Source organism: Desmodus rotundus, chromosome 3 (genome assembly GCF_022682495.2).
Source record: "Desmodus rotundus isolate HL8 chromosome 3, HLdesRot8A.1, whole genome shotgun sequence".
Taxonomy (NCBI): Eukaryota; Metazoa; Chordata; class Mammalia; order Chiroptera; family Phyllostomidae; genus Desmodus; species Desmodus rotundus.
The window spans coordinates 101,707,784-101,730,219 of NC_071389.1; the positions used below are offsets into that span (position 1 = coordinate 101,707,784).

Sequence of the window (22,436 nt, forward strand, 5' to 3'; positions counted from 1 at the left end):
CAGGCTCACTTACTTACTAGCTTGTAAGCAGGGTAAAATCCAGTCTTAGCCCTGACAACAGATACTGGGTCACTATGCATTCCCACTAACAACGTGCAGGCAGTTTAGGTACACTCTGGCCAGCCACACAATGTACTAATAAACTAACTTTTTTGATATTTGCCCATTAACTAAATTAAAAAAAAAACCAAAAAACCTTGGTGTACTTTTACTTGACATTCCTCTTGTTTTGAAAGAAGTTGAGCATCTTTTGTGTATGCTTGATATCTATTTGAATATCCTTAAAAATGATGATCCTAATTTTATGCATTAATTGAGCATTGGTACCTAAGACCTTTCTCAATTGAGACTCCCAAATGATTTCCATTCTCTTCTCATTCATCATCTTCTCTTCCTGCTCAGCTAACATGAGTCATTCAGCTGGGCTAGTGGCCAGACAACAGGTTATGGAGAACAGTCTCTTCAGCCTTTTGACAGATTCCATGGGAGGTGAATACTCTAGCTTTCATGAATTCTCTGTTCGGAGCGTTGCCAGGGCACAGTCAGGCCTGGCTTCACCTTGTTTGTGGTCATTGTTGGATATGATTGGAGTTTGTTGAGAGAGCAGACTTTATTACATTCCTTCCAAGTTTCCTTCTCCACCTTGCATGCTGTGTATCCCCTTGCTAAGTCAAAGTGCAAATCACAAAGAGAAAAACATTAGCCAGCACGGCACGCTTCCCCTGAACCTCCTGTGGTCTCAACCATTTTTTAGTTACAAATATTTGAGATGCGGTTTACTTCTACCAAATTTGACTTACAAACCAAGTTTAAAGCCCCAGTACTTAAATAATATTTTATTTCAGCTGGCAGAATTCAGCATTATCAAGAAGATTGTTGCCATTATGTGTGTATTTATAAGTCATTTTATTAAGCATTGTATCCTTTTCCATCAGTAAAAAAACATTTCCTTTAGCAAGAGAACTTTCCATTTTCCAAAGTGGCAGCTTAAATTCAGTGGACAAAACGTGATTATTTAACTGTGGAAAGGAAGAAAAAAATCTATGGTTATTGGACACTGTGGTTAAATACCTATGGCCTCTGAGAGAAATGCCTGATGACAACATTGTTCTCTTGAAACTCAAATCAGATACTTTAGTTTCAACCATCAAACATACCTTAGAAAACTCAAGAGGAGAGAGAAGAAGGCTGTTGTATTTACTAATAGTTTTTCTTACTGAGTTCTTGCTTCCTGATGGACTAAGGGTCCTTCTATCTTTTCCTCTTGTACAACACTTCCTTTAGCCATTCTTTTAGGATAGATCAACTGGCAACAGATTCTTAGTTTTCCTTCATTCAAAAGTGTCTTCATTTCTCCCTTTATCCTGAAAGGATTTTTTACGCACATCTATTTGGGGTATAATCGTGTTTAGGGTACAGAATTCTGGGTTGACACGTCCTTCTAGCCTTGATGATCCCTGAGGAGAATCTGTTGTCATTCTAATTATTTCTTCCTATAGAAAAGATGTTTTTCTCTGGCCGCTTTCAAGGTTTTTTCTTTGATTACCTTTTAGAAGGTTAGTTATGACATGTCTCAGCTTGGATTTCTCTGGGTTTACCATGTTTGTGGTTTACTCAGCTTCTTGAACCTGTAGGTTTATTTCTTTTGCTAAATCTCCTGTGAAAGCCTCAAGTCTCCTGCATTCCCTTTCACTTTCCCCAATTCCTACACCAGTGTAATCAAGGATATCCACATTTTCTTATCTCTAAACATGAATTGGCATTAATCGATACCTCTCTCCCTTTGTTTATAAATTTTTGAATCAGGACAATGTACGAGAAAGAGTCCTGGGCATAGACTCTTGAGTTTAACCCCAAATTTGTCTCCCATCCAAGTACTAACTAGGCCCGACCCTGCTTAGCTTCCGAGATCAGACGAGATCAGGCGTGTTCAGGGTGGTATGGCCATAGACTTAACCCCAACTTTGTATAACTTCTTCCAGACTCACTAGTTATGTGAATCAGAGTCTGAATCAGTAAGTTTTAAAACTCTCCAGAATTAGTGACTTCTAAAAGGAGGTGTTTCAGGGGCTGCTAGGGCAAAAGAGCCTGCCCTCTGCTTCTGTCAGACTAGCTGTGCGTTTGTTCAGCAAAAAATTTCGGGAAAAGCATTCTGCTAACAACAACAAAAAAGCTTTAAGACCACGGGCTTACTAATTTTTTTTTATTTTCCAATTACAGTTGACATACAATATTACGTTTTAGGTGTATGTACAATATTATGTTTTAGACATTTATATACCTTACAAAGTTATCACCCCAATAAGATAAAACTATTGGTTTAAATACTTAGTAATTTCTTTTGTGTTTAGAGCTAACTTTTAATTTTATAAACACAATAAATGTACATAGTTATATTACTATAAGATGGAGTCTCTGTCTCCTCTTGCCATTTCCTGCCCCCCAAACATCACTGCTCTTATGTTTTCTAAGTTTATTTTTCATGGGTTTTCATTATATTACTAATAGCTTTTAATGATATTTCTTGACTTATTTATTTTAAATTTGTTCTATCAACTGCATATTATGATAATTCTCTTATCCCTCCCCTCAATCTCTGTTTCCCATTACAGTTCTATCAAGATTTTTAGTTAAATCAATTGTCAATGTAAATATTATTAATACTATACTGGGTACTCTTTGAGTCTTAGTATATTGTGATTGTTTCTTGTATGAAAATTCTTCTGGACTTAATAATTACTTAATTTTTTAACTTGCTTTGTTTTCTTTGAAACTGCAGGTTCCTCCCTCCCCTCCCTCCTTCCTTCCTGTCCAGCTGCTACAGTGGATCTGTCAGATGCCAGACTACTTTCCAAGAGCAGATGCTTTGTCCACCTCCTCCTGCGGTCTGGACCAGCTGTTCTCCAAGCCTGGCAAGCAGCTGTCATCTTGGAAATTCCTTTTGTCACTTTGCTGTGTGGGATCTCATTTTTGCCAAGTGTCTAAAAATGTCTCTTTTATACTCAATTGAAAATATGGGTGGGCATAAAATTCTAGCATGAACAGTCATGTAGCACTTTGAACACATGAGTCCTTTGTTTTCCTGCTTCTGTTGTGACTGCCATTCTGATTCTGAGTTCTGTATGATTGATCTGTCTTCCTTTCTCTACAAGTATTTTTTAAATATATTTTATTGATTATGCTATTACAGTTGTCCCATTTCCCCCCCTTCACTCCCCTCCTCCCTGCATACCCCCTCCCACCCACTTTAGTTGATGTCCATGGGTCATACATATTCAAGTTCTTTGGCTTCTACATTTCCTATACTATTCTTAACCTCCCCTTATCTATTTTATGCCTACCTATTATGCTTCTTATTCTCTGTATCTTTTCCCCCTTTCTCCCCCTTCCCACTGATAAACCTCCATGAGATCTCCATTTCTATGATTCTGTTCCTGTTCTAGCTGTTTGCTTAGTAGTTTTTTTTTTTTTAGATTCTGTTGTTGATAGTTGTGAATTTGTTGTCCTTTTACTGTCCACAGTTTTTGATCATCTATTTCTTAGATTAGTCCTTTTAACATTTCATATAATAAGGGCTTAGTGATGATGAACTTCTTTAACTTAGCTTTATCTGAGAAGCATTTTATCTGCCCTTCCATTGTAAATGAATGCTTTGCTGGGTACAGTAATCTTGGATGTAGGTCCTTGCCTTTCATGACTTTGAATACTTCTTTCCAGCCCCTTTTGCCTGTAAGGTTTCTTTTGAGAAATCAGCTGACAGTCTTATGGGAACTCCTTTGTAGGTAACTGAGTCCTTTTCTCTTGCTGCTTCTAAGATTCTCTCCTTCTGTTTCATCTTGGGTAATGTAATTATGATGTGCTTTGGTGTGTTCCTCCTTGGGTACAGCTTCTTTGGGACTCTGAGCTTCCTGGACTTCCTGGAAGTCTATTTCCTTTGCCAGAGTAGGGAAGTTCTCCTTCATTATTTGTTCAAATTAGTTTTCAATTTTTTGTTCTTCCTCTTCTCCTTCTGATACCCCTATAATTCGGATGTTGGAACGTTTCAAGATGTCCTGGAGGTTCCTAAGCCTCTCCTCATTTTTCTGAATTCTTGTTTCTTCATTCTTTTCTGGTTAGATGTTTGTTTCTTCCTTCTGGTCCACACCGTTGATTTGAGTTCTAGTTTCCTTCCCATCACTATTGGTTCCCTGTACATTTTCCCTTGTTTCTCTTAGCATAGCCTTCATTTTTTCATCTAATTTGTGACCAAATTTAACCAATTCTGTTATTACCAGTGTTTTGAACTGTGCATGTGATAGGTTGACTATCTCTTCATTGCTTAGTTGTATTTTTTCTGGAGCTTTGATCTGTTCTTTCCTTTGGGCCATTTTTCTTTCTTTTTTTTTTTTTTTTGTCTTGGCGTGCCTGTTACATAAAGGGGCAGAGCCTTAGGTGTTCACCAGGGCGGGACAACCCACATCACTGCGCTGTGATGTTGTATGTGAGGAAGGGGTCCGAGAGGGAACAATGGTGCTTGTTCTGCTCTCTGCTGGTTTTCAGTCACTTCCCCCGTTACCCACAATCAAATTGGGCCCTTCTGGTGCTGATTCCCATATGGGTGGGTTTGTGTACATTCTGGGACCCTGTGGGTCTCTTCCACGAGCTTTCCTGTGGGGCTGGGAGTTTCTTCTGCTGCCACCTCAACCCCCAAGGGGTTTTCAATCAGTGGTTTGAGGCTTTATTTCCCCACGCTGGAGCCCTGGGGTTGTGTGGTCTGTTTTGCTCCCACTTTGTTCCTCCCAGTTTATCTGCACGTGAATGTGGGACCACAGGGCCCACCAGCTGCTCCTTGCCCGCGAGCTGCAGCCTTGCCCACCCCACTCCACAATCCGCCACCTTGCTGCGTCCGCCAGCTGCCGTTTTGCCCCAAGTCCTCTCCGCTGCTCTGGATGAATGTGTCTTCTTTATCTCCTTGGTTGTCAGACTTCCATACAGTTCGATTTTCTATCAGTTTTTGTTTTTAAATTGTTGTTGTCCTTCTTTTGGTTGTGCAAGGAGGCAGAGTGTGTCCTCTCTCTACAAGTATTTAGGATCATCTTTGTATGCCCAGTGTCGTACATTTCATGATGGTGTTCCTTGATACACGTTGAACATTCTAGGAGCTCTCAACCTAGACACTAGTGCCCTTCAGTTCCGGGAAATTTTCTTGCATTATTTCCTCGAACTTTATTCTTTCTGTTCTCTAACTCCTATAAGTTGGAGCTCCTCAAATGACCCTCTAATTTTCTTATGTTTATGTCCTACAATGCATGTGTTTTTTATTTCGCTTTCTGGAAGATGTCATTGACTCTATGTTACAGATTTCAAATTAAATGTTTTGGGGGACATGCATTACAATTTGTTCTTGTTTTATGTTTTCAATTTTATGTTTATTATTTCTCTTATTATTTCAAGTTGGGGTTTTTATTTTACTGCTTCCCAAATGCCTCTATGTCCTGTGGGTTCCTTTTTGTTGTTTTGCTGGTTTCTTTCTTTGCTTTGTTCTTTCTCTTTCATGTTGAGGCTTTCATTAAGACTTTGTACATTTTTCTAAAATAGCTTTATTGAGATATAATTTACATAAATCCACAAAATTTGCCCATTCAATCAAACAGTTTTTAGTATATTTACAAAGTTGCACAAACATCACCACAGTCAACTTTGGAACATTTTTATCACCCCAAAATAAACCCTGTTCCCTTTGGCAATCACTCCCATTTATTATTCCCATTCCACCTTCCCACCTTAAGCAACCATTAACTTACTTTCTGTGTCTCTGGGTTCTATTGTCTATTGTACACATTTCATGGAAATGGCCTTTGGTGACTGGCTTCTTTCAGTTAGCAATGTTTTAAAGGTTTATCTGTGTTGTAGCAGGTGTCAGTGTATTACTACTTTCTATTGTCAAATAGTATTCATTTTACAATATAGGCCTATTTGGAATGTCTTTTTCTTACTGCATGTATTTCGGCAGATTGTGTCTCAAAGAATTGGTCTGATACATCTCAGATATCAAATTTGTAGACATAGAGTTGTTCATAATATTCCTCGATTGTCCTCTTAATATCCATGTGGTAGTAATGTTCCATCTTTCATTTCTAATACTGTCAATTTGTGTTCTCCATCTTTGTTTTCCCTAATTAGTCTGTCTAGAAGTGTATTTATTACATTGCTCTTTTCAAAGAACCAACTTTTGCTTTTATTGATTTTTCTCTTCTGATTTCCTGTTCTCAATTACATTGATTTCTGCTCTATCTAATATTTGTCACTTATCTTCTTATGATAGCTTTGGATTTAACTGCTCTTCTTTTTCTAGTTTCCTAAGGTGGAAGTTTAGATTACTGATTTTACATTTTTCTTCTTTTCTAATATATAGTCATTATAAATTTCTCTCTAAGCACTGCTTTTGCTGCATCCTACAAATTTTGATAAGCTAGTTGTATTTTTATTTTCATGTAGTTCAAAATATTTTAAAATTTGTTGTGAAATTTCTTCTTTGACCTATGTGTTATTTAGGAGTGTGTTGTTTAATCTCCAAGTATTTTGGCATTTTCCAGTGATCTTTCCAGTTATCTATTTCTAGTTTATTTCCATTGAGGTCTAAAACCTATGATTTTTATTATTTTAAATGTATAAAAATGTGTTTTATGGCTCAGAATGTGGTCTATCTTGAGTAATATTTCATGCTAAAATAAAGAATATTGGTTGAAAATCTGTTCTAGAAGTTATCCAGATTATCTCCTCAACTCTGGCCAGATGAGTGGCTGCCCTTACTCCAGATTGAAAACGTTGAGAAGGTTATTTCTTAGGATGGTAAACTAGAGGGCTGCTGCGCTTATGAGGCATGGTTTTGGACAGAACTGTGGCACTGTCCACAGCAGGATGAGGTGAATGTATGCATACTGAATCCTTCAGTTCTTTTCCTAGTCAGCTCTTGGAATATTGGCAACAAGGTTGTCATGCTCTGGGCAGGAGATTGGTGGTCTTCTCTGGGACCTCTGAACATCCTAGGACGAAAGACTTGAAAATATGGATATCAAGGTTCCCCATCTAGGGAACCTAGCATATTACCTTACACTGAAGCTTCCCTCAGACAATTGGATCCAATCTGCATTTTAGTGTCCAGCTCTCAGATGTTATCCTCTGAAGACTAAATGAACCTGAGGAAAGCATCTAACATGGAAGATGCAGACAACACGAAGTCAAAAAGCAACCTAGGCGTGGCTGGGTAGCTCAGTTGGTTAGAATGTCATCCCAATATGCCAACACTGCGGGTTCAGTTCCTGGTCAGGTCACATACAAGAATCAACCAATGAATGCATAAATAAGTAGAACAACAAATCGATGTTTCTTTCTCTCTCAAATCAATTTTTTAAAAATGCAGCCTAGCCCTGGCTTGTGTGGCTCAGTGGATTGAGTGTCAGTCTGTGAATACAAAGGTCACCTGCTCAATTCCCTGTCAGGGCACATGCCTGAGTTGCAGGCCAGGTCCCCAGTTGGAGGTGTGAGAGATGCACCCAATCGATGTATTTCTTGCACATCGATGTTTCTCTCCCTCTCTTCCTCTCATCCCTTCGCTGTAAAAATAAATAAATAAATAATCTTAAAAAAAATGCAACCTAAGTGAAAGCAGCTGTGCAGGGAGAGGAAGGTGTCAACAAATTACCATGAATAATTTCAGGATGATGAGAAATCTTACAGCCTTGAAATGAGAACAGGATATTATGGGGAAAATAAAAATCCTGAGAATAAAAGAGAATTCTTTGGAATTTAAAAAATAGCAATGATAGCAAGAATGAAAAATTTAGTAGAAAGTTTGGGCAATAAAGTCGAGGAACTCTGCCAGAGGAAAAAAAAAAAGAGCCAAAGATGAAGAAATTGAAAGTAAGACAGAAACATAACATCAGAAGATGAGTCCATGTGTAACGTCTGAGTCATAAGAGTTTCAAGCAAGAGAAAGAACAATTTAATTGGGGTTGAATTCCTCAACACGATAATTTGGGAATATTTTCTAAAGCTAAAGGATATATTGCTAGACAAAAAAGGCCTGAACTGCCCAGAAAATGGATAAAAATAGACCCATACAAATGCATGTCATTACAAAATTTTACAATACATTACAAAATTTTACAATACATATTTGGAACAAAGAGAACATCCTATAAGCTTCCAGAGAGATAAAACAGCTCATACACAACGGGTCAAGAATCAGAATGGTTTTGAATTTAATACCATGTACAGATATTAGAGAATAATGGAACAAGGCCTTCATAATTTGTAAAAATAATTGTTTGTGACTTAAAATTCTATACCCAGACAAGTTATCAGTGTGAGAATAGAATAACGGCATTTCAGACATTCAAGAATTCATATTTTCTTTCCATACACTCTCTTAGGAAGGTTTCACAGGATGCCCTCCACCAAAAGAAGAGAGTAAACCAAGCTGGGGGAAGATGAGGCATCCAAGAGATGAACCCAACAAAGGAGCAGAGGAAAGGGAATCACTGGAGTGATGTTGGGGTCAGAAGGCTCTTGAAGAGACTTCTCATGGAAGAAGTCTTTCACCTGTCTTCAAAGGAGATTAGGGTACTTGGTAAAGAGTTTGGAATTGGATGTGGGACAAGCACATGGAAAACATAAATCACTGATTAGACAACACAAGCCAATAATTAATTCTAGGAAAAACTAAAGGTGGTGCAGAAAAGCAAAGAATTATTGTTTACCATATGGTTCATTCAGAGAAAGCACTAGCATAGTTATAATAATGAAAAGCTAAATATTTCACCAAAATCATGAGAATACTGTATTAGAAAGATGGGGGAACAGGAAGAACATGTATGGGTATCAGGGGCAGAGAGTTTTAAAAGAATTAAATTCTCATTCTCCATGTTGGAGAATAATTATATATGCTAAGTCAGAAAACTCGTGATTTTGCATTACAAGGAGGCAATTTGGATGTAAATTCCTTGTCAGGTGTGTGTATTGGGAACACTTATCCCATTTTCTTCATAGTATCTTAAAAAGCAGAAGGTTTAAATTTTGATGAATCCCAAATTTGTTTCTTTTATGATTAGTGCATTGTGTTATATTTAAGAAATCTTTTTCTTCTCCAAGATCATAAAGACGTTCTGTTCTAGAAACTTTTTAGCTTAAGCTTTTATTGATCTAGGATTCATGTCAAAGTATTTTTTATGTTTAGTGATTTTTTGTTAAAGATGTCTTACTTCCCCATTGACTTCCTGTGCATCACATATAGTAGGCACTCATATTTGTTAAATTCATATATTCATCTCCAGTCTCCTTCAGAGTGGGGCCTGTGTATGACAATCATTTGATGTCCCCATGATCTATCCCCTTTACCCAGTGCCCAATACAATGTTAAACATAATAATAACCCTTAATAAATAAATGCCCAAGAAACCAAGAGCCAAGGACACAGCAGTTTCTTCTTGTGCCTTTGGAGCCAGGGCTGGTTCTGGTGGGTGTGTCCCGTAGATGAAAAGAGACTCCTAGGTGTGGAGCACACAGCTGGGGCCACGGGACATGGAGGACGGTGGCCCTGAGGTCATACTCCTGGTCCTAGCTTCCTGGGATTTCGCATTTTTTCCCAGAAACATCACTGGCCTTTGGTTTGCTGGCTCTAAATATTAATGACAGCTTAGCCTTGTAACCTGAGGCCATTTCTCTTTGCCCTGGGCAACAGCATGGATGGAACTGGAGAGCATTATGCTAAGTGAAATAAGCCAGACAGTGAGGGACAAATACCATATGAGCTCACCTTTAACTGGAACATAAATCAACAGAAGAAAAAAGCAAACAAAAATATAACCAGAGACATTGAAGTTAGGAACTCTTTAATCCTAAACCTTATCTCAGCATAGCACAGAGTCTCTGTTCAAAACAAACACCACCTGCTTTAGGAGTACACACAAAGTCAATATTATTAGATCACTCGTGCTTAGACACAAATTGTTTTTTTACTTTTACCTACCCAAATATGAGGTAAAAAAAAACCCAAAGAAAACCCCAACTACAGCCATGTGACACAGCAAGCAGCTTCTGCTGAGAAAAACCCAGTGTCCATGGTCTCAGTCACAGGCAAGGACAGGATTGGAAGGGTGCTGGCAGACAGCAGGAGACACTGTTGGACCACTCACTGATCTGTGACAGCTGCACCCTGCGTTCAAGCAGGGCTTCCAAACCATGACGTGTTCTTGTTTGATTCATATTTTTTTTCTTTTTCTTTTTCCTGCAAGAAAGAATGACTTGAAAAACCGAAGAACGGACAGCTGTGGAAGACTCATCATGCCCAGAGCGAGACTTTTTGCTGTGGCTCTCTGCACCCACCTCCCAGCTCCTTCCCTTGGCTCTGGGCATGCCCCCTTTAGGAATCAAGGGCCTTGGACTGGGTCCATTTAGAAAGGGTTGGGCCAGGAGCCACCTTGTGGACAGGGCCTGGCAGGTCAGGTGTTCAACCAGTCCAAAGCCTTAGGTTTGAAAAAAGGAAAAGGCTGTATGCCTGAAGTATTTTTCAAAGTAGTACAAAGGTTCAAATGGGTCATGTGATTTATAACAACTCCTAAAAAACCCTTTTCCAAAGAGAGTTTGTCTCTAGTCCGTTCAAACAGTACAGGTTTCTGCTGGATCACTGCTCATGGGGTTGCAGAAATCTCAACTTAGGCCACAGCAGCAGCTGTCAGTGTGTTCTGCAGACTTGCAGGGCCACAAAGAACTGTTTTCCAATTGCATACCTGGGGGAGGCTGGACTCTCCATCTCCTTCAACCAAAACAGTGTCACAACAGATTGAATGTGTAAGCAGAAATAAGAAAGCACATATTCTAGAGATTTGTAAAATCTAAAACAATACCTGCCACTCGTCGCTCATCCCAGCACCATAAGTTTTGTTTTGCTCTGGAAAAGATTATTTTGCATAAAACATTTATGTGAACATGTGAACATGCAATGGTTTTATTAATTTTTAAAAAGATCTTATTTATTTTTAGAGAGGGGAAGGGAGGGAGAAAGAAAAAGAGGGAGGGAAACATCAATGTGTGGTTGTATCTTGTGCACCCCCTACTGATGACCTGGCCTGCAACCAGGCATGTGTCCTGACTGGGAACTGAACTGGTGACCGTTTGGTTTGCAGGCCGGCACTCAATCCACTGAACCACACCAGCCGAGGTGGTTTTATTATTTTTTCAATTAATAAATATTTTAAATGTCTTAGTTTTAATTTATAATATGGTAAATGTTGACAAATATAGCTCTTTTCACACCCTCCCCACACACAAAGTTCTTTTGGGTCCTCAATAATTTTTAAGAGTGTAAAAGGCTCCTGAGTGCAAAAACTGTGAGACCCACTGGACTAAAGCAAGTTTTTATCTTGAGTGGTCAAAACCCTGAAGGACAGAAACACTCCTCACAGGTGGCTCTGCACCTTTGAGGCACAGGAGCATTCCAGGTGATCACGTGGAGTCAGTCTTTCCATCAGCCTCTGTTTTGAAGGCCAAACATGTCCAGCTTGACTCATATTGTTGCCCATGTGAGATACCTCATGTTGCACCTCCAAGTCTTAAACTGTCTCTGGTGCCCTTGTCAACCAAAATTAGTTCTAGAGTGTAATAAAAATAAAAAGCATTTATTTGAACAAATGAGTTGCAACCCAGGAGACAGAGTCAGGTAGCAATTCACCTGATGCAGAGAGGACAAAGAAAGTGGAGCTCGTAAAGACAAAAACCAGCACAGAGCTATTTACTCCAACACATTTACAGTAATATTTTTTTAAAAAACAATGACATGCCCAATGGCATGAGACAATTAAGAATATTATTGTCTACCTCTGGCTGGTGTGGCTCAGTGTATTGAGCGCCAGTCTATGAACCAAAGGGTCACTGATTTGATTCCTAGTCAGGACACATGCCTGGGTTGCAAGCCAGGTCCCCAGTAGGGGGCATGCGCAAGGCAACCACACATTGATGTTTCTCTCCTTCTTTCTCCCACCCTTCCCCTCTGTCTAAAAAATAAATAAATAAAAACTTAAAAAAAATATTATGGTCTGACTCTGTCATATTGACCTTTCATGAATCTTTAGAAATCCTATTTTCTAAGAGTTTTTAATGACAAATTAAATGATCACTATATAATGTTAAAAGTGGAGGATACAAACTGTATGTATAATATGATCTCAACTGTGGAATGTAGGGAGAAAAAGAAAAAAATGTATCAAAATTTTAAATGTCTGAAAAAAAATACGGCAAAGTTAAAAAACAATTGCCTCTTGTGGGTGGTGTGATTGTGGGTGAATTCCCTCCATTGTTTTCTGTTTATTTCTAAATTTTCTGCTATGAAAGTGTGATCTTTTATATAATAATTAAAAGAAGAAAAAAAGGGAGGTTGAATTCTAGAATCTCCAAGGTCACTTTCAGATTGAAGATTCTGTATGATTCAAGGTACATTCTTTTTTTTCTTTTTTAAAACTATATTTTATTGATTATGCTATTACAGTTGTCCCATTTCCCCCCCCTTCACTCCACTCCATCCTGCACACCCCCTCCCTCCCACGTCCCCCCCGCCCCCCATAGTTCATGTCCATGGGTCATACATATCAATTCTTTGGCTTCTACATTTTCTATACTATTCTTACCCTCCCCCTGTCTATTTTCTACCTATCATTTATGCTACTTATTTTCTGTACCTTTCCCCTCTCTCTCCCTCTCCCACTCCCCTGTTGATAACCCTCCATGTGATCTCCATTTCTGTGGTTCTGTTCCTGTTCTAGTTGTTTGCTTAGCTTGCTTTTGTTTTTGTTTTAGGTGTGGTTGTTAATAACTGTGAGTTTGCTGTCATTTTTACTGTTCCTATTTTTGATCTTCTTTTTCTCAGATAAATCCCTTTAACATTTCATATAATAAGGGCTTGGTGATGATGAACTCCTTGAACTTGACCTTATCTGAGATGAGCTACATCTGCCCTTCCATTCTAAATGATAGCTTTGCTGGATAGAGTAATCTTGGATGTAGATCCTTGACTTTCATGACTTTGAATACTTGTTCCCAGCCCCTTCCTGTCTGCAAGGTTTCTTTTGAGAAATCAGCTAATAGTCTAATGGGAACTCCTTTGTAGGTAACTGTGTCCTTTTCTCTTGCTGCCTTTTAAGATTCTCTCCTTCTGTTTCATCTTGGGTAATGTAATTATGATGTTGGTTGGTGTGTTCCTCCTTGGGTACAGCTTCTTTGGGACTCTGAGCTTCCTGGACTTCCTGGAAGTCTATTTCCTTTGCCAGAGTAGGGAAGTTCTCCTTCATTATTTGTTCAAATTAGTTTTCAATTTTTTGTTCTTCCTCTTCTCCTTCTGATACCCCTATAATTCAGATTTTGGAACGTTTCAAGATGTCCAGGAGGTTCCTAAGCCTCTCCTCATGTTTTTGAATTCTTGTTTCTTCATTCTTTTCTGGTTAGATGTTTGTTTCTTCCTTCTGGTCCACACCGTTGATTTGAGTTCTAGTTTCCTTCCCATCACTATTGGTTCCCTGTACATTTTCCCTTGTTTCTCTTAGCATAGCCTTCAATTTTTCATCTAATTTGTGACCAAATTCAACCAATTCTGTGAGCTTCCTGATTACCAGTGTTTTGAACTGTGCATCTGATAGGTTGGCTATGTCTTCGTTGCTTAGTTGTATGTTTTCTAGAGCTTTGATCTGTTCTTTCATTTGGGCCATTTTTTTTTTTTGTCTTGGCGTGCCTGTTACATAAAGGGTCAGGGCCTTAGGTGTTCACCAGGGTGGGGTAATGCTAATCACTGCACTGTGATGCTGTACGTGGGGGAGGGTTCCGGTAGGGAGCAATGGCGCTTGCTCCACTCTCTGCTGTTTTTCAGTCACTTCCCCCGTTACCCACAATCAAATTGGGCCCTCCTGATGTTGATTCCTGAGTAGGTGGGTTTGTGTACATTCTAGGCCCCTATGGGTCTCTCCAATGAACTCTTCTGTGAGGCTGGGAGTTTCTTCTGCTGCCACCTCAACCCCCACAGGTGTTTTCGATCAGTTGTTTGAGGCTTTATTTCCCTGCGCTGGAACTCTGGGTTGTGTGGTCTGTCACCTGGTCCACCAGCTGCTGCCTTGCTGGCCAGCTGAAGCTTTGCTCACCCTGCTCCACAATCTGTCACCTCGCTGGGTCCGCCAGCCGCCGCCTTGCTGTGAGTCCTCTCCACCCGGCTGCCCATCTCCACCCCTCCGATCGGTCTGGACGAATGTTTCTTCTTTATCTCCTTGGTTGTCAGACTTCCATAGAGTTCGATTTTCTGTCAGTTCTTGTTGTTTTTGTTTTTAAATTGTTGTTGTCCTTCTTTTGGTTGTGCAAGGAGGCACAGTGTGTCTACCTACACCTCCATCTTGGCCGGAAGTCTCAAGGTACATTCTTATCATTAGACTTTTTGTGACCATCCACCGATAAAGCAGAATATATTACAGGTTTGCTAACAGCCATATTGTTCTTGGCATGTCACTGCTTGAGATTTCTAGGTCTGAGATTTCTGAGTGTGTGTTTGTGATCTTTTCATGAAGTTTGCCAATGCTGCAATGAGACTGAACATTGAGATAGTGATGCCAGCAGATGATTAAAAACTATCGTGAATGTGACATGACTACTGGACCACTAGTATAGCACTTAATCATCCAAGAGACATTTTAACTTTACTACATTATTATAACTCTCCTAGTAGCTTCTTTAACACAAGGAGATAAGCCCAGTCTGCTCAGAATGGTAATCGATCAGGTATAAACTTGTGTATTTGAGTGTGTGCCCACATGCCCATCACTTTCACATTCTTGTTCTGTGTTCCCACCCTGGAGACATACACAAATAAGGATATGGTGTCTTACTTCCAGACCTCTAGCCTGATCAAGGGAAACGGTGGGAGGTCCCCCACAGCTGGCCAAGAATCTCTTTGGGGTCCAAGAGCATGCTGGGGCATGCATGCCCTTCTCTGAGTCATTGTGGGAGGAACTTCTGAGGCTCTGGGCTGCCCTCAGAGTGGCTCTTGCTCAAGTTAAAGCTGGGCATTCAGCCTCTAGTTCAGGCCCAAAGCACCTCGGGTTCTTGACTATTCCCATTCCCAGTGGTCTCACCCTTTGCCCTCACAATCAAGGCAGTAGGACTTCCTCTGAGTTTAATGTCTTGAATTAGGTCCCAGGCCTTGGGTGACCCAACCCAGTGATTCTTGACTTGCTACTCCTCTCTCTCCATGTACCCCGCATTTTTGTAACCCTCTCTGCAAAGCCCCTTTCTTTTTTTTTTCTTTCACAACAGAACTTTAGGTGATCTTTAAAACCAGAACCCAAACCTTTAGCACTCCCACACCCAAAATGTGTTCCTCTCTCCTCCTGGGCAAGGATGGCTCCCTCCGGTGGACACATCACTTCCTTTGTAGTGGATTGGTGCTTTCTACTCCTTAGCTTGGAGGGGAGCAGCTGTCTTTATGCCCATTTAGCTGTCCCACTGAAACTGCTTGGTCGCTCCCAGTGCTCAGACCAATGAAAGGATAACCACCATGTGGTCTTAAGTTGTTCTTCCACAGACTAATAAATAAAAAGTGGGAGGGTTGAAGACTTCTGGCCAAGATGGAGACATAGGTAGACACACTGTGCCTCCTCGCACAACCAAATTAAGGACAACAAATTTAAAAAACAAGAAATAACCAGAAGATAGAAAATCAAACTGTATGGAAGTCTGACAACCGAGGAGTTAAAGAAGAAACATCCAGACCAGTAGGAGGGGTGGAGATGGGAAGCCAGGGAGAGGACTTGAGGCAAGGTGGCAGCTGGAGGACAGCGGCTGGCAAGGCAGCGGCTGGTGGAGCAGGAGGTCCCACATTTGAGTGTAGATAAACAGGGAGGAAAAACTGGGGAGTGAGACAGACTGTGCAATCAGGGTTCCAGCGTGGGGAAATAAAGCCTCAAAACCTCTGATTGATAAAACCTGCGAGGGTCAAGACAGAGGGAGAAACACCCAGCCTCACAGGAGAGACCCACAGGGTCCTAGAATATACACAAACCCACCCACCCGGGAATCAGCACCAGAAGGGCCCAATTTGCTTGTGGGTAGCGGTGGGAGTAACTGAAAGCCAGCAGAGAGTAGAGCAGACGGCACTGTTCCCTCTCGGACCCTCCCCCACATACAGAATCATAACACAGCAACGTGGGTTTCCCTCCCCTGGTGAACACCTAAGGCTCTGGCCCTTACTACATAACAGGCAGGCCAAGACAAAATAAAATGGCCCAAATGAAAGAACAGATCAAAGCCCTAGAAAAAAATACAAATAAGCGATGAAGAGATAGCCAACCTATCAGATGCACAGTTCAAAACACTGGTAATCAGGATGCTCACAGAACTGATTGAGCTCAGTCACAAAATGAAGGAACAAATGAAGACTACCCAAAGTGAAATAAAGCAAAATATACAGGGAACTAACAGTGAAGGGAAGGAAACCGGGACTCAAATCAATGATTTGGAACAAAAGGAAGAAATAAACAGTCAACCAGAACCGAATGAAGAAACAAGAACTCAAAAAAATGAGAGGCTTAGGAACCTGTGGGACAACTATAAACATTCCAATGTCTGAATCATAGGAGTGACAGAAGGAGAAGAACCAGAGCAAGAAGTTGAAAACTTATTTGAAAACATAATGAAGGAGAACTTCCCCAATTTGTCAAAGGAAACAGACTTCCAGGAAGCCCAGGAGCTCAGAGAGTCCCAAAGAAGTTGGACCAAGGAAGCACACACCAAGGCACGTCATTATTACATTACCCAAAGTAGTTCCCATTAGACTGTCAGATGATTTCTCAGAAGAAGCCTTACAGGCAAGAATAGGCTGGAAAGGAGTGTTTGAAGTCATGACAGGCAAGGACCTACATCACCTACATCCAAGATTATTCTGTCCTGAAAAGCTATCATTTAGAATGGAAGGGCAGATAAAGTGCTTCCCAGATAACATCAAGTTAAAGGAGGTCAGGATCACCAAGCCCTTATTATATGAAATGTTAAAGGGACTTATTTAAGAAATAGAAGAAGATCAAAAACTATGAACAGTAAAACGACCATAAACTCACAACTATCAACAACTGAACCTAAAAAACAAAACAAAATGTGTCCTTTATAATTGTTCCTACAAACCCTTCACCCTTTTCCCCTAGAATTCCCTCCCCTTTCCCCTCTGGTCACTGCCGGCCTTTTCTCAATTTCAATGTGTTCGGTTATATTTTTCTTGTTTGTTGTTTTGTTGATTAGGTTCCTATTAAAGGTGAGATCATATGGTATTTGTCTTTCACCACCTGGCTTATGTCGCTTAGCATAATGCTCTCCAGTTCCATCCATGCTGTTGCAAAGGGTAGGAGCTCCTTCTTTCTTTCTTGGGGTGGGGGGGGTGGAAATGGGAGGGAGGTGGGGAGAGCTGGGGATTAGGCTGGGGTGGGGGGAAAACACAGAGAACTGTACTTGAACAACAATAAAATTAGAGAAAAAAATTAAAAAAAGAAAATATGCTTTAGAATATTTATGAGATGTCATAATAAAATGATATAAATAAATAAGTAAACCAGAGGACAATTCTTGAACTCACAATTGAGGTTAATGAACAATGGTGTATGATTAATGGGATATCCTTTAAAAAGTCTTAAATAAATAAAACATATTGTAACCAAAACAAAAAACAAAAAAACAACTACAACAGGAACAGAATCAGAGAACTGGACATCACTTGGGGGTTTTCAGTGGGGATAGGGAGGGGAAGAATGGGGGTAAGGTACAGGGAATAAGAAGCATAATTGGTAGGCATAAAATAGATGTGGAGAGGTTAAGAATGTTATAGGAAACAGAGAAGTCAAAGAACTTATATGTACAACCCATGGACATGAACTAAGGGCGGGGGGAGGCTGAATGGTTGGAGGGTGTAGGGCAAAGGTAGGGTAAAGGGGGAAGATTGAGAAAAAAGAAAACTATTCTAAAAAGTTATGTTATTGATTTTAGAGAGAGAGAGGGAGAGAGAGAGCGAGAAACACTGATGTGTGAGGGAAATATTGATTGGTTGCCTCTCATATGCGCCTCAACCAAGGATCAAACCCCTGACTCTGGTGAGCAGGATGATGCTCCAACCAACTGAGCAACCTGGCCAGGTCCATGTAGAAAACTTTTTTCTTTTGTTTAAATTATATTTGATTGATTATGTTATTATAGTTGTCCTGATTTTTTTTTCCCATTTGCCCCCTCCACCCAGCACCCTCCATTCCCTCAAGCAATCCCCTCACCCTTGTTCATGCCCATGGGTCATGCATGTAAGTTCTTGGCTACTCCTTTTCTTATACTGTACTTTAACTCTGGCTATTCTGTAACTACCTGTTTGTACTTCTTAATCCCCTCACCTCTCACCCATTCTCCCACATCCACTCTCTCATCTCTTTATCTTTGAACTTTGGCATTTTAATTATCATGTATCTTGGGGTGAGCCTCTTTGCATCCATCTTGTTTGGGACTCTCTGTGCTTCCTGGACTTGCATGTTCATTTCCTTCAACAAATTATGTAAGTTTTCTTTCATTCTTTTTTCAAATAGATTTCTAATTTCTTGCTCTTTGGCTTCTCCTTTCTGGCACCCTTATGAAGTGAATGTTGGACCCCTTGAAGTTGTCCCACAGGCTACTTACACTATCCTTGTTTTTTTTTGTATTCTCTTTTCTTCTTGTTATCCTGATTGTTTTTTGCTTCCTTATGTTCCCAATCATTAATTTGATTCTCAGCTTCACCCGCTCTACTGTTGTTTTCCCTGTACTTGTTCTTTATTTCAGTTAAAAACAGTGTACCCTTTGTATCCGACTGGATCTTTTTTAAGCTGATGAGGTCCTCACTAAGTTCCCTGACCATCCTTATAAGCAGTGTTTTGAACTCTGCATCTGATAGATTGCTTATCTCCATTTCGTTTAGCTCTTTTTCTGGAGTTTTAATCTGTTCCATCATTTGAGTCATGTTTATTTGTCTGCTATTTTGGCAGCCTCCCTGTGTTTGCTTTCATGTATTAGGTAGAGCTGCTTTGACTCCGTGTCTTGGTAGTGTGGCCTAATGTAGTAGGTGTCCTGTAGGGTCCAGTGGCACAGCCTCTCTATCCCTAAAGCTGGGTACTCGAGGTGCACTGTTTGTGTGGGCTGAGTACACTCTGCTCTTGTAGTTGAGCCTTGGATGCTGTTGGCAGAACAATGGGAGGGATTTTCCCAGGCCAGTCAGCTGTTAGGATTGGCTGTGACCACTGGCCACCAACTTCCACCTTCCATAGAGGATCAGCTGTGCAGGGGCATAATTGTGGTACTCTGACACGGTCTGTAGCTGTCCACTGGATGTGCTGGTCCCTGGGGTTTCCTGGGTGGTGCAGGCCAAGGTCAGCCCCCACCTATGTTTTTCCCAGGGCCACCCTGCCTGAGTTATAAAGCAATCTGAGATGGCTGCTACTTGTGCCGGACTTAGAGATTTGCAGGCGAAGCCAAGCTGTGAATCTATGCTGCTAGTTCTAGGCCTGGGGCTCACTGAGGCCAGCTGTTGCTGCTCTGAGAGGATTTAGGAAGTTGTGAAGCAAGAGCCATGACCATTTGTATGAAAAGTAGCTTAGGTGGGCCAGTTAGTTGGGTAGGGTGGAGTCTCTGGGGATCTCTGAGGCTAGTCAAACTGTGTTAGTTAGGTTGATGGAAGGCCTAGAGAAGGGATAATGGCCTCTGCTTGCCTTGATGCCTGACACCTCATCTCCCCCTGCACACCACTGGTGCCCCTCAAGCCACCACCCTGGTGCCAGAGCCCAAAGGGAGTCTGAGTAGTTAAGTCTGTATTTGGGTTCATTAAGAGAAACTGCTTGGGGCTCCAGAAGTTTCTTCCACCGACTCAATCTCTGCTGGTTTTTGCAGCCAGAAGTTGTGGGGACTTATCTTCCTGACTCTGGAATCCTGGGCTAGGGGTCCTGGTGTGGCTCTGGGACTCCTCGCTCTTGAGATATCCTTCCTGAATTTTTATTCACACATTCTGCATCTGCTCTCGCGCCCCTTCTACCAGTATGGATGGATGTGGTTTCTTTAATTCCATAGCTGTCAGACTTCTATTCAACTTGATTTCTGTTGGTTCTGAGAGATGGCTGTTCTATATTTTAGTTGTAATTTTGATGTGGTTGTATGAAGAGGTGAGCCATAGCTGCCTACACCGCCATCTTGCCCAAAAGTCCAAAAACTTTTCTTAAAGAAAGGGTTTATTGAGCTATATTGTAGCCAGAAAAGCAGGTCCTGGAGTGTATAATCTAAATCACCAGTAGAAGGGCAAGTTGGGGAAGACGAACATGTATGCTGTTCTGGCATTTTCATACATTGTCTTGGGGAAGAAAGATGTAAGTTGTTTTAAAAGAATTTACATTGGTTACAGATAAGGGTGGGAATGGGGAGGGAGTGGAGTGGGGGGAAGGTGAAGCCCAGGAAGTTCTATAATAGGAGTGCGGCCTCCAAGCAAGAAATGTTTTTTTCTTTAGATTGGGTACAGGCATATGAGGGATATGGTGGCATCTGATGGTCACTGAAGTTGATTCAAAGCCCCAGGACTGTGAGAAATCTGCTAATTGGCCCACAGCTATTGTTAATTACTCTCCTCTCCCTGCTCTCCAATCGTGGGCTGTAATCTAGCACATCTCAGAATTTTTCTCCTGCCAACACCATAGATGTTAAAGGAGTACCCTAAAAGCAGAGGGGATGTATTTGTGAAATGTTCTTGATTTCAGGAACATTTCAACCAGACAACTATCCTTTCCTAGACCATAAACATTTCTCTCATGCCTCATGAGAAATTATTGGAATTTGCACAACTTTTTCCCTTCTATTTTATGAAATGAAGAGCATATGGCTGCAATACTACACCTTACCCCTACCTAAGAGAGTCAGGCATGTGGAGGGGAGATTAAACTAGTAGATAAATTCTAGTGTCTTCCAAAATTGAGATTCTACTACTTCAATGTTTACCCTAACATTCATGGCTCCCAGTTATGTGAGATGTCTGTAACCTACTTTATAAAGCCTGTAAATTCAAAGTACTTGGTTAATTTGTGAAGAAGCACACTCACTCTCACATTTGGTAAAATACTTTTCCTTCTTCCTCTTAAAGTGTGTCTAGATGCACAGTTCTTACATAATTGCACAAAACAAATGCTTTGGAGAAAAGGCCCAATCTGAAGCATTATAACCCTCAAACCTTCAGTGTCACAAATGATTCATTTATCTACACTTCTGCAGATATACCACTGACCTGTCAGAATTATGCTCCGGGGCAGCTAGAGACATCATAGTCAAATATTTATTGTAAGTCATTATCTCAACCACTTCGTTTCAAACAATTTTTTAAACTATTTTTAGAGAGAGGGGGAGGGAGAAAAAGGGACAGAAACATCAATGTGTGGTTGCTTCGCATGTGCCCCCAACTGGGGACCTGACCCACAACCCAGGCATGTGCCCTGACTGAGAATCGAACTGGTGATCCTTTGGTTGGCAGGCTGGCCTCAATCTATTGAGCCACACCAGCCAGAGCTCGTTTCACACAATTCTTAAAATAAAAAAAAGACAATTACCTGTATTTTGGCGTATTTTGCCCTTTTGTAGTGAAATTTACTTCATTTCTCAAGCAATAAAAATTGTTAATTCACTTTTTCAACCTCAAGTTGTAGAGATGCCAAATGAAACAACCTGATTTTCAACTGAGCTAATAATGCAATTTGGTTGCAGTGACATAAAAAAATAAAATCTCAAAAGTGTAACTTACTAATAACTAGGAAGAATTACAGGAAGATTTCACCAGATGAAACTTAAAAACCCTGCAATGAGTTTGATTTTTTGTCGCAAGAGAATTCAAAAGGAGTCTGAAGGCTTTGGCAGGAAATACATAAGGATTTCTTTCAAAGGTCTCAGGGCTTGCAAATCTGGAACAAAGCTAGATAAAACCCCAGAAGTGTTCCAAAGAAGAAAATTTGAGTTCTCATAGAAAAAAGTGCATTCTTAAGAATGATCAATCCTGCATTTTTAGCCCTAGGATTGGTCCAGGACAGTTATCAGTCAAATGTCAGGTGTCCTGGATGAGGGACATCAGGTCCGGTCGGTCCTGTCGTCTGGATATGTGAATCTTTCAGGGAGGTAATCAGAGGGCTGAACCCCCAAGACTGAAAAGTTGAAAAAGTTTGAGTTTCCGGGCTGGTTAGAACAAGAATGGAGTCTTTCCTCATGCTTCAACCTTCCTAATGTTAGTAATTTTTTAGCAGCTTAGTTAAAGTGACCTCATTTTATATATTCCCTATATTCAAGCTTTCCTCAGTGTGGTCCCAGGAAGCAGAGCGGCAGCAAAAGTAGACATTATAGGAACAGGG

The 22,436-nt window shown here is 40.6% G+C and overlaps 1 protein-coding gene across 1 annotated transcript in view; it reads left to right on the forward strand.

Moving 5' to 3' along the window:
- LATS2 (large tumor suppressor kinase 2) overlaps window positions 1–6,696 on the forward strand; it is a 78,175-nt gene extending 71,479 nt beyond the window's left edge. The window contains exon 8 of the mRNA XM_053920671.1: window positions 2,780–6,696. Coding sequence (XP_053776646.1) covers window positions 2,780–3,010 — 231 coding nt within the window. The 3' untranslated portion in view covers window positions 3,011–6,696. The remainder of the gene's footprint in view (window positions 1–2,779) is intronic.
- The last annotated feature ends 15,740 nt before the right edge of the window (window positions 6,697–22,436 follow it).